A 12,286-nucleotide genomic window follows, 5' to 3' on the forward strand; every position below is an offset into this window, starting at 1 on the left:
TATATATGTATATGACAGTATAAATATACCATAAATCCCATACACATATATACATACACACACACACATATATACATACATACACACACATATACATACATACATACATAAATATATATATGTCATCCCATAAACAATGTGTTTTTCTTAAACTTCTTTTATTTTTCAAAATTAAGATAAACAAAGTTCTTTTTTTATCTAAAATATACACCCGCTCATTTTTTCTGTGGTAGACTTGTAAGGCCCTTCTTCCAAATTCACTTGTCCGTGATGAAAAATACTCCTCCGGTACTGTTCTGACCTCATCTACAGGATTCATATTTATTCCATCCAAGTGATTTTGAAGACTGCGGAATAAATGATAATCAGATGGCGCAATGCCTGGCAAATATGGTGGGTGAGGCATAATTTCCTATTCAAACTGTTCAAGCCTTTGGAATGTCCTCCTCGTTGTATGTGGCCGAGCATTATCCTGATGGAAGAACACCTTTTATCTTGAAGCCAAAGATGGACATTTTTCTTCTACTACTGATATAAGCCACTCTAGCTGCTCATAAGTGGACTAAACCTTTCATATCCCACCAAACAGATAACACCTTATGTGAGTGAAGACCTTTAGCCTGGAGTGTTGGCGTTTCTCCCTTCTATTCCCACTGTCTTTGGTCCTTGACATTTTTATAGAGAACCCAACGTGATCGTTACCTGTATCGCCTTACTGGCACTTGTGCTGGTGTCACATGAAAAAACATCCAAGCAAGGTCGTTGCCAGTGCCGCTGGACTGGCTCCTGTGCAGGTGGCACATAAAAAGCACCATTTGAACGTGGCTGTTGCTAGTACTGCCTGACTGGCCTTCGTGCTGGTGGCACGTAAAAGCACCCACTACACTCTCGGAGTGGTTGGCGTTAGGAAGGGCATCCAGCTGTAGAAATTCTGCCAGATCAGATGGGAATCTGGTGCAGCCATCTGGTGCAGCCATCTGGTTCACCATACCTCAGTCAAATCGTCCGACCCATGCTAGCATGGAAAGCGGACGTTAAACGATGATGATGATGATGATTTCTCATCACTAGTCACTATTCAGTCCAAAAAAGGTTGAGTCATGAGACATAACAGCAAAGATCAGGCATTCACTCTCTGCAGGCGATTAGACTCAGAAAGTTTGTGAGGATTCCATTGACCCAATTTACTGACTTTTCTGATAGCATGCAGGTGTTGATGAATGGTTGAATGAATAAATCTAAGCTTCTCAACAGTTACAATGGGATTTTGTTCCAGCAGGGTTTGCTAGATGTCTTCATGGAGCTCTCCAGATTTTCCAGGATGAGGCTAGTCTTCTAAGTTATAGTTTCCAGTTCGGAATTTCTGGAACCACCATTGACACTGGCTTACACTTACTGTCTGATCCCCATATAATGTATTAATATTCCTCACATTTTCCGTTGCATTGTTGCCTTTATTGAACTCATAAAGCAAAATATACTGAATATGCTCCTTTGTCACTTCCATTATAGTTTTGATAAAATAACTGTTAAAATCGAACTGCCCCCTTTGAAACTTGCACTAAGAATAAGCACACAGTAAAATTACTACCTGCTTTTATAGCAAGTTGATTGCAGGTATCCCATTTCCCTCTGACTTTTAGTTCATGCAATTGAAAAAAAACTGTATTATTTATGGGATGACCAAATATATTTATATATATAAAAATATATTGGGTCATCCCATACATATATATATATATATATATAATAATAATAATAAATATTAGGGAAAGAATCCAAAATTACAGGGAAAAATCAGATTTAGGGTTAAATCCAATTTTATAGTAAAATATTATATAATATAATTCGAGACAAAACCACTATTTTAAAACCAAACAAGGAAAGACTTAATCAATACATAAAATTTTAATATAAATTAAATAAATAAAATAATTTATATTAAAATTTTATGTATTGATTAAGTCTTTCTTTGTTTGGTTTTAAAATAGTGGTTTTGTCTCGAATTATATTATATATATATATATATATAGCAAAAATCCTAAGAGACCTACATGGAGTGGATGTAGGCATTTTCACAGATGAGGGCAGCAACATCAAAATCATTCATTCACCAAATGCTCCACTTCAGAGGAGGTTCAGTGAAAGTGTAGCAAAGCAAATTGTGGTGCCCTAGCATGGCTGTGGCTCTTCAGCTGAAACTAGAAAGGAAAAGAAATATATCTATCATACTTATAGAGGGGTGACAGTGTTTTTGAAGTTTCAGCTTGCTAGCTTTCACCTGCCTCAGTCTGTTTTTGAGCAAAGCACTTCATTTCACATTGCTCCAGTTCACTCAGCTGTAAATAAATAACTATGTGAGGGACTAGCATCCTATACAGGAGGAATGTCATTCAAGTATAAACCAAAGAAAACAAGTAACTGATCCTATGAGTCCTAGCACTTAATACAGTAATGTCAAGAGGCTGATAATGATTTTTCATTCAACAACCAGAACATTTTTTATCGCTGCAAGACCTACAATAACTACTTATTGATTGCTATTCTTTTCAGAGACAACAATCTAGAAGGTAGCTAGGGTAGTGAGTACCTCATGTTAGCGAAATAACTGCAGGAGAGTTACTTAGCTAAAAGTAAGCTGCTGTACTTAGTATTCTTGTTAAAAGCCTTTAACAAGATCTCTTGCTTTGAGATCTGATGATGACTGAGAAAGGCACAGGTAGACAAATGGCTTGTGAGAGCCATACATGCCATCTATATAGATGCAGTCAATAAAATGAGAAATAACAATGACTACTGCAATTAATTTAGTGTAAAAATATTCATGTATGCACTGTTGCACTAACTTCTTTCCAGTTGTTTTTGAAGATGGTCCTTCATTGGATTGTACAGGTGGTAGCAAGAGGATGTCAGATCCAGATTGTAGAATAGATGGCAGATCAGTGATCAACACAATTTGCTGATTGCCTGATTTGTTGCCAAAGATGTGTGATCATCATTTTCATGATAAATGTGGATCATCTTCAAATTCTTTTTTGGTCTCTTCCACCTTATAGCTTCTCTAAGCTTTTTGTGTCTCAATTTTACTGTTTACTGTTCATGATACAGCCACTTTCCAGAAAATCAAGAAGAATTACACCTTTGTCATCTTCAAAACAAGTCACCATAACTTTCTGTGGAAATCATTGTCTTTTGAATTTTTAACACCTTAGAGAAAAGGTGTAATATATTCCATGGATTAAGCCTACATTTTTAAGTGATAAAGATATGCCTACATTTCATCTACTAACATTTAATTAGGGAAAATGTGTCTTCATAGGCTCCAAATGCTTCCAATAGATGAGAGTAGACTTCTAATGTTCTTTCTTTCAAATTGGTTGTCAGCTGCCCAGGTACCAACCTGGCACACACTTTCTAGCACCCAAAATATTCCACCATCTTCTGTTATGCTTTGTGATCATAGTCCAGTTGTGCAGCTGGCTTATAATTTGTTACTCATCTGTATGCACCAATCAGTTTGTCCACCTACTGGTAGTTTTGTGCCAACTGTTGGGGTTGATAGCCCTCCCATAGCATGGTTTATCTTCAATGCTAGTTTCTCCTTATTTAAACTTCATCCATTTGAGAACATTTTTCTTGTCAATGGTGTTATTTCCAAAAGTTACTTGAAACCTTCTGTGGATATTGGATAACTTGTACTCCTTCTTCATCAAGGTCTAAGTACAGCACACTGCTTCTGTTTAGAACACACTATTTGCCCACAATGAAGAACTTGAGGAAGAATTTTCTATAAAAGAAGAATTACTTTACCAATGTGTCGAATTTGAGAAAACCTATATCACTTAATAAAATATCTATGTCCTCTTTTGATACAACTTTCATATAGCGCACAAAATTAAATTGGACAGAAAGACATTAGTTGGCAGCACCACAGTTTTATATAGAATACTAAAGAAATAAGAAGAATAAATACAGAAGCTTTATTAAAAGCAAAATGCAAGCTGAAAATCAAAACATAGACCAACAGAATATAAAAAAAAAACAACCATGAAATCTCTCAGAATTTTTTTTGTTTCAAATCTGGCATTTAAAACAATATTCCTTCTGTTTCTTTGTGACTTTCATAAAATACACAAAGAATAGACTTCACAGTCATTGAAAATCTGTTGTGAAAGTATGTCTAAACACAGTCAGGATTGTGTCACAAAAACTAGCTCTCCAACTTTAGGGACCAGAAAATACTTCAGTCTCTAACAATAGCTGATGCTTTACAAAGTTCAAATGAGATCCACACCTGGAATGGCACTGCCTGTTACTCACACAGACCTCATAGATAACATTTGGAGAAAGATTAGTTGACTGACATAATATCACTCAGTGATATTCTGTATCTGGCCCACAAGCATGTTATTTCTTCCCTCTGCTTTCTTATTGCCACTGTAATGGCCCATCTTCCTCTGAACTCAGCAGTTTTATGCCTCCTCTACCTATGTACACCTGATCTATTCATCTCACCTCTGACCCTTCTTATCATTACCCTTGTTGTGTCTAACTCCCCCAGTTTCACATTATCCATTATATTTAATCCTTTATCTCCAGAACATTGAGGGCTCTGGAACCTCCTTCTTGCTCACATCTTTCTGGCAGGTGTGAATTTGAAAAAGGTTAAAATTTAAAAAATATTCTGTGTGTGTATACACACACATGCATACACACACATATATGTATGCGTACATGTCATATGCATATCTATCTATCTGTCTGTCTATCTATCGACCTATCTATCTATCTATCTATCTATCTATCTATCTATCTATCTATCTATCTATCTATCAATCGATCTATCTATCTGTCTGTCTGTCTGTCTGTCTGTCTGTCTGTCTGTCTGTCTGTCTGTCTGTCAGTCTGTCTGTCCTGTCTATCTATCTAGCCGTTAGCCTGTATGTCTATCTATCTGTTTGTCTGTCTGTCTATTTATCTATCTATCTATCTATCTATCTATCTATCTATCTCTATCTATCTATCTATCTATCTATCTGTCTGTCTGTCTATCTCTCTGCCTGTCTGTCTGTCTGTTTGTCTGTCTATCTATCTATCTATCTATCTATCTATCTATCTATCTATCTATCTATCTATCTATCTATCTATATCTATCTATCTATCAGGCCCATGGACAACTTCCAGAGATCCCTGGCCTGGCAGTGCTACCGAGAAGCACTACCCATTTGGGATAAGCTCTACAGGCACGGCTTGAGAAACATGGTACCGACCTGCCTGAGATGTGGTCAGAGCGACGAAACCGTTTTGCACGCACTCGTGCAGTGTCCAACAATTTCCAACCTATGGGCCTATGTCGAACAACTGCTGTCATGTGTGGGACGAGTCAGTTTATCAGCCGAGTCTATTGTCAATATTGTCACGCCTCCTTCCTTCAAACGGGAAGGAAGAGCTATTTTCATCATCCTTGTGGCTATGGTGAAAGAATGTATCTGGTGGACGCGTCTGAAAGGATTGAAGACAAACACTTTCCTCTCTGGTCAATCTCTCATTAACTTCTTCAAGTATCACTTGAAAAGGAAAGTGAGAGTAGAGAGGCAAGTTTTGTCTAGCGAATGTTTTAAAAAAGATGGGTGAATGTAGCAAGGATGGCACGTATGAATGACGAAGCCACCTTGAGCATAATCCTATGAACCCGGAAATTTAAAACAGAGGGTTACCTACTTGCAAACAAATGTAGTAACATGTAACAATATTGACCGGGGTTACCGGGGTCTTTTCCGTAGGCTTTTCTTCCCACGGATAAACCTTATCTGCTTCCCCCTTTACACATTACATCATGACACTGTGATACACGATCCCTATTGATCGTTTTTTTTCCTTTGTTTCTTTTCCTTTTTTTTTCTTCTTCTTCTTTCCCTTTTACGATCCCTTTTGATCAAAGACCTACCCCACTTTTTTTTTCTTTCCCTCAAAAAGAAAAGCTCTACTTTGTAATCTGTGTGCAGCCCTGTGTAGCTAATAAAGAAACATATCTATCTATCTATCTGTCTGTCTGTCTGTCTGTCTATCTTTCTGTCTTTCTATCTGTCTATCTGTCTGTCTGTCTATCGAACTGAATGTGATAAGTTTTTTATGTTACTTCTTATTTTAACCATTAGATATTGGCTTAAAATATTTTGGAAAAGCCAGTAATTTCAGGGGTGGTGGTGAGTCAATTACATCAACCCTGGTACTCAACCGGTGTTTATTTTATCAACTCTGAAAGGATGAAAGACAAAGTTAGTCTTGGGGTAATTTGAACTCAGAATGTGTAGATGGACAAAATGTTACTAAGTATTTTCCTCAGCGTGGTAACGATTCTGCCAGACTCATCACCCTATTTTAGCCATTAGATATTAACTTATACACATGCACACAAACACACACAAATGTAAACACAAATACATACACATAGATACAGATTCAGATATACATTCATGTACAGACACCTACATCCCTATACTCACAGATACATGGACAGTGGTATGCACACACACACACACACATGCACACAAATACCTGTACATTTGGATGCATAGAGGCATGAGTTATGCATATACGCATACATATATACATATATGTATATATATATATATATATTATATATATATATATATGCATTTATACATATATACACACACAGACATACACTAAAAAACACACATTCATGAACACATTTAAATACATGTATATCTACATACAGTTTAAACACACATTTATGCACAGAAGTGGGTGTGTGGTAAGTAACTTGCTTATCAACCACATGGTTCCAAGTTAAGTCCCACTGCATGGCACATTGAGCAAGTGTCTTTTACTATAGCCTCAGGCTGACTAAAGCCTTCTGAGTGGATTTGGTAGACAGAAATTGAAATAAGACTGTCATATATATATATATATATAATATATATATATATATATATATATATATCATCATCATCATCATCGTTTAACATCTGCTTTCCATGCTGGCATGGGTTGAGTTGGACAGTTTGATTGGGGACTGGTGAGCCAGATAGCTGCACCAGGCTCCAATCTGATCTGGCAAAATTTCTACAGCTGGATGCCCTTCTTAACGCCAACCACTCTGAGAGTGTAGTGGGTGCTTTTATGTCCCACCAGCACAAGAGCCAGTCAGGCAGTACTGGTAACGGCTACACTCAAATGGTGTTTTTACATGTCACCTGCACAGGAGCCAGTGCAGCGGCACTGGCAACGCCCTCACTTGAATATTGTTTTTCACGTACCACCGGCACAAGTGCCAGTAAGACAATGCTGGTAATGATCATGGTCGAATGGTGCTTTTTATGTGCCACCGGCATGGGAGCCAGTCAGCAACCCTGGCAACGATCATGCTCGGATGGTGCTCTTAACGCTCCACTAGCACGGATGCCAGTCATGCGGTGCTGTCATCGAATTTGATGTGTGTGTGTGTGTGTGTGTGTGTGTGTGTGTGTGTGTATGTTTGTGTGTCTGTGTTTGTCCCCTCAACATCGCTTGACAACTGATGTTGGTGTGTTTATGTCCCTGTAACTTAGTGATTTGGCAAAAGAGACTGATAGAATAAGTACTAGGCTTACAAAGAATAAGCGCTGGGGTTGATTTGTTCAACTAAAGGTGGTGCTCCAGCATGGCCACAGTCAAATGACTGAAAAAAATAAAAGAATAAAAGAATAAAAGAATATATACACATATACACTGAGACCTACATTCATGCATGTGCAGACATTAGTTATGCAAACACATACACTAAAACATACATACATACACATATATACACGCATACAATAAAATATATATACCATCACCACCACCAGCACCATCATCATCATCATCATCATCATCGTCGTCGTTGTCGTCATCATTATGCCATAATAATCATTTAATGTCTACATTTCATGTTTGCGTGAGTCACACATATGTCTTTCATCTTTTACTTGTTTCAGTCATTAGACTGTGGTCATGCTACAGCACCATCTTGAAGAATTTTTAGTTTAATTAATTAACCTCAGCACTTATTACAAAAATTTTTTTTGTAAGCCTACTACTCAATCTATCAATTTTGCCAAACTGCTAAGTTATGAGGATGTAAACACACCACTACCGGATGTCAAGTGGTGGTGGGGATAAGCACAGATACAAATATGCATACACTCACACACACACACACACATGCGCGTGCACACACACACACACACACACACACATTCACTCACAGACACATGTATATATGTGTGTTTTTCTCACCTTGTTTTTTTCTATGTATCTTTCTGTCGAAGAGCATAGGCTCGAAACGTAAAAGACTTTTTCTATTCCTGAGTGCTATACTAATACTTTTGTTTGTTTGTACTCCACCTGCCTTCGTCTTTTGTTTATTTTCATAAACTTTCCCTTTATATATATATATATATATATATACATAGCAGTGCATCAGCATGGCCACAGCTCTGAGCTGAAACTACAAAGAAAAAAAAAGATATATATGTATATATCTATATCTATCTATCTATCTATCTATCTATCTCTCTCTCTCTCTCTCTCTCTCTCTCTCTCTCTATATATATATATATATATATATATATATATATATATATATATATATGTATGTATGTATGTATGTATGTATGTATGTATGTATGTATGTATGCATGTATGTATGTATACATACATATATATATATATATATATATATATATATATATATATATATATGTATTTGTATATGTATGTATATATAATTGGCTTCTTTCACTGTCTGTCCATCAAATCCACTTACATACATACATACATACATACTCATTAATGCATACATAACACGCACACACACACACACACATATATATATGTAGATAGATAGATAGATAGATAGACAGATAGATAAAGAGATAGATAGATAAATAGACAGACAGGTAGATAGATAAATCCACATGCATACGCACACACATACATAGATACTAAATTACAAAGAAAAGAGTGTATGCAAGCATATTTGCTATTACACGTACAGACACTCATATACACGCATGCACAAGCAGGCACGTTTATACATTAAAAATATTAGTTTATAAACAGAAAATCCAATGAAAATATCTAAGCATGCAACCTCACAAATGACAGCAACCCCAGCCATCACAACTACAAACAGCAACTAACAAAAGCAACAATGCCAGTCAGTGTAACACCACCCGTCCTTTACCACTGATATCCCCAACGACACTATTGTCACTTAAGAAGAAGTAAGTGATCCATTATGCTTTCTTTGTTTTCTTTCTTCTTTGATGCCTATTGATTGCCTCTGTCACGGTTAAGAAAAGATAAAAAGCAAAGAAAAAAATATATATATCATGCATTGTGTATATGAACTGAACAAACTTGCGTGGCACCACAGTGATGACAGGCTGTCATCTGCTCAACAGTTCCACTGAAATGGAATGGTGCTTCCACACTCATCTCTCGTTGCTTTCATAAAATTACTGCTTTTATAACACTTGGATTTTTCCAAATGAAAGATTGTTTTGAGGAAGAAACAGTAAAAAAAAAAAGAAAAAGAATAATTTCAACAGGAAGGAAAGTAACAAGCAATCAAAAGAAGAGCGAGTGAATTAGAGAAATAGCAGAAGACCATAAACAGCAGCAACAACAACAATAATAATAGATACATTTGTATAAAAGTAACTGGTATTATATACACTATCTGATTTTTGTTTTGGATCTTGTTAATTCTATCACGTAATACACTATTTTGGTCTACCCACTTCTCTGTTGATCTGTTTATCAATCTTTCTATCATTTCTCTATTTATATCTATCTATCTCTGTTATCTGGCTGTCTGTTTCTCTCTCTACCTCTCTCTCTTTCTCTCTCTCTCTCTCTCTCTCTCTATCTGTCTGTCTGTCTGTCTGTCTGTCTGTCTGTCTGTCTGTCAGTCTGTCCGTCTACCTAAAAATCTTTTGTTTTTTTAAAAAAAATTCATAGAATGCTAAACCGCTGTCATAATCTAAATTCTGCAAAATACAAAAAAATGAAGATGATTTCAGTACAACTTCAGAATTGCTTGCCTTACCATAAATTCACAACTATTCAAAAACAAAAAACAAAAATACAAAAAGCACAAAAAGACCCTAGGGCTCATGAAAATTAGTATAATTAGTAAACTTCCACCTACTTTTCTCCTAGTTAAAAACTATGAAACAAAAGAAAATCTGAGAAAAATCTGAGGTCTCACTACTGGTAAGACAAATCTTAGAAAGTTTTCTTACTCTACTTATTTATTCATCTATTTATCATTTATTTATGTATCTATTCATTTATTTATTTTTGCTTGAAATTCTTATAACTAAAGAATATCAGTAAATAGGAATCCTTGATCTAATTTAAAGATTATTTAAAAGCATAGAGGATAACACACCAATTCAGATATTTATTACGATAGTAATGAAAGGATGTGATGTTAGTATTGTTCAATAAATACATAGATTAATAAATAGTTTCTTGTTTTGTCTTTTTTTTTTTTTTTAATTTTGGAAGTCAACTCTTCTCTCGGCTGAAAGTTCAAAAATAGAATAAAAGGTGATTATATTTTAATCAAATATTAATTTTTAAATTGTAGAATGAGAAATAATTACTTTGAGCACCAAGTACACAAATTTTAATGTTTAAACCTAGTTGAAGTAATTTAATTTTAACTTTAACTTTTTATTTGTTTCCAGTAAACATTATCTGTTATTATCATTATTATTATTATTATTATTATTATTATTATTATTATTATTATCATTATCATTATCATTATTATTATTATTATTATTATTATTATAAGTTTTGAAGCTAAACAGCCTTGCATCAAAACAAAACAAATGGATATAATTAGAATATAATATATGGTAAATAAGGTTTCATTACATTCGAAGCTTTTGTGTCTTTAATGTTTTTAAAAGTTATTGAGTAATTGAATAATTAATCTAATGTGATTGTTTTGTTTTAATCCTACACACACACACACACACACAGATGTAGACACACACATAACATACGCACATATGCACATACATATATACATACATCTATCTATATGTATATATATAAATAAATATATATATGTATATAAAAGCATATATGTGATATAATATAACAAAATGAAACATAAAATAATATATTTTCTTTATGATTTCTCAACAGGAACCATTTCAGTGACTTCAGTAAATAGTCATGGCTGTCAAAATTTTCCATTTTCACTTTCTTAGAACTCAAATTATTTTTTCACCTGTATAAGAAATCTCTGCTGGTCTTGAGTCATTGCAGAAGTTATTATACATACACCAATACTCACCTCTCTTTCCTTCTGTCTGTCTGTCTCTCTCTCTCTGTATGTGCGTGTGTGTGTGTGTACATAAAGAGAATATATATATTCACTTTAATTTATCTCTTTCTATCTCTCTATTTATCTATCCATCCATCCTCACATACATACACGCATACTTGCATACATATATACTTGCATACATACATATATATATTATATATATGTATGTATGTGTTCACACACACAAACACACTTTCTTGTGCCACATATGCACAGACACAAACAAACACACACAGACATCCATCTATTTATGACATACACTAAAAAATTGTTACAAAAAAATTCTCGAATAAACTATGTTCTTATGTTTTTTACTCTAACATTATAATAAAAAGTGACGAAGGAGTCAGCATATGTGGTCACTCAAGTTTACAACATTACAAAGCAAATATAGCTGTTCTGAACAATGAGAGAACATACTACTAGTCTGGCAATGCTAGTGCCGGCGACAGTGAACTATACAAATGCCGACAAATGGATTGCAGTTAGATTTTACTTCAATCACACAGCTGCCTCGTGCTCATGGTGATGAGCAGCAAGAACAGAATGGGTCTGACACAGAGGGTGAAACAGCCACTTGTGGAGGGAATAGCATCCTAGCTTGTAAGTTTGGAATGACAATTAATCGACTGTTTTTTACTAGAAAACGCATGAGGGCAAAATCTGGTATGAAGTCCTCTATCCAAGGAAGAGTGTACAACTTTTTAGAAAGACCTACTGGATGGAGATGTTTCATATATCACTTCACTGTGTAAGTAATTCTAATGTTTTTCTTCCATTTTTTTTGTTTTCTTTCTTTGATTTTTCTTTCCTTTTCTTTTACTTTCTATGTTCAAAAGTTTGTTTTTCATCCTTTGCGATCACTTATATCATGCAACAAACACACTG

At 35.0% G+C, this 12,286-nt stretch overlaps 1 protein-coding gene across 1 annotated transcript in view; it reads left to right on the forward strand.

The window, feature by feature from the left end:
* Positions 1-11,555: 11,555 nt before the first annotated feature.
* The window catches only part of LOC115232605 (potassium voltage-gated channel subfamily KQT member 1), a 367,422-nt gene continuing 366,691 nt past the window's right edge, over positions 11,556-12,286 (forward strand). Inside the window, exon 1 of the mRNA XM_036515059.1 lies at positions 11,556-12,149. Within this exon, the coding sequence (XP_036370952.1) occupies positions 11,863-12,149 (287 nt within the window). The 5' untranslated portion in view covers positions 11,556-11,862. The remainder of the gene's footprint in view (positions 12,150-12,286) is intronic.

The sequence above is a fragment of the Octopus sinensis genome, linkage group LG2, assembly GCF_006345805.1.
Source record: "Octopus sinensis linkage group LG2, ASM634580v1, whole genome shotgun sequence".
Taxonomy (NCBI): Eukaryota; Metazoa; Mollusca; class Cephalopoda; order Octopoda; family Octopodidae; genus Octopus; species Octopus sinensis.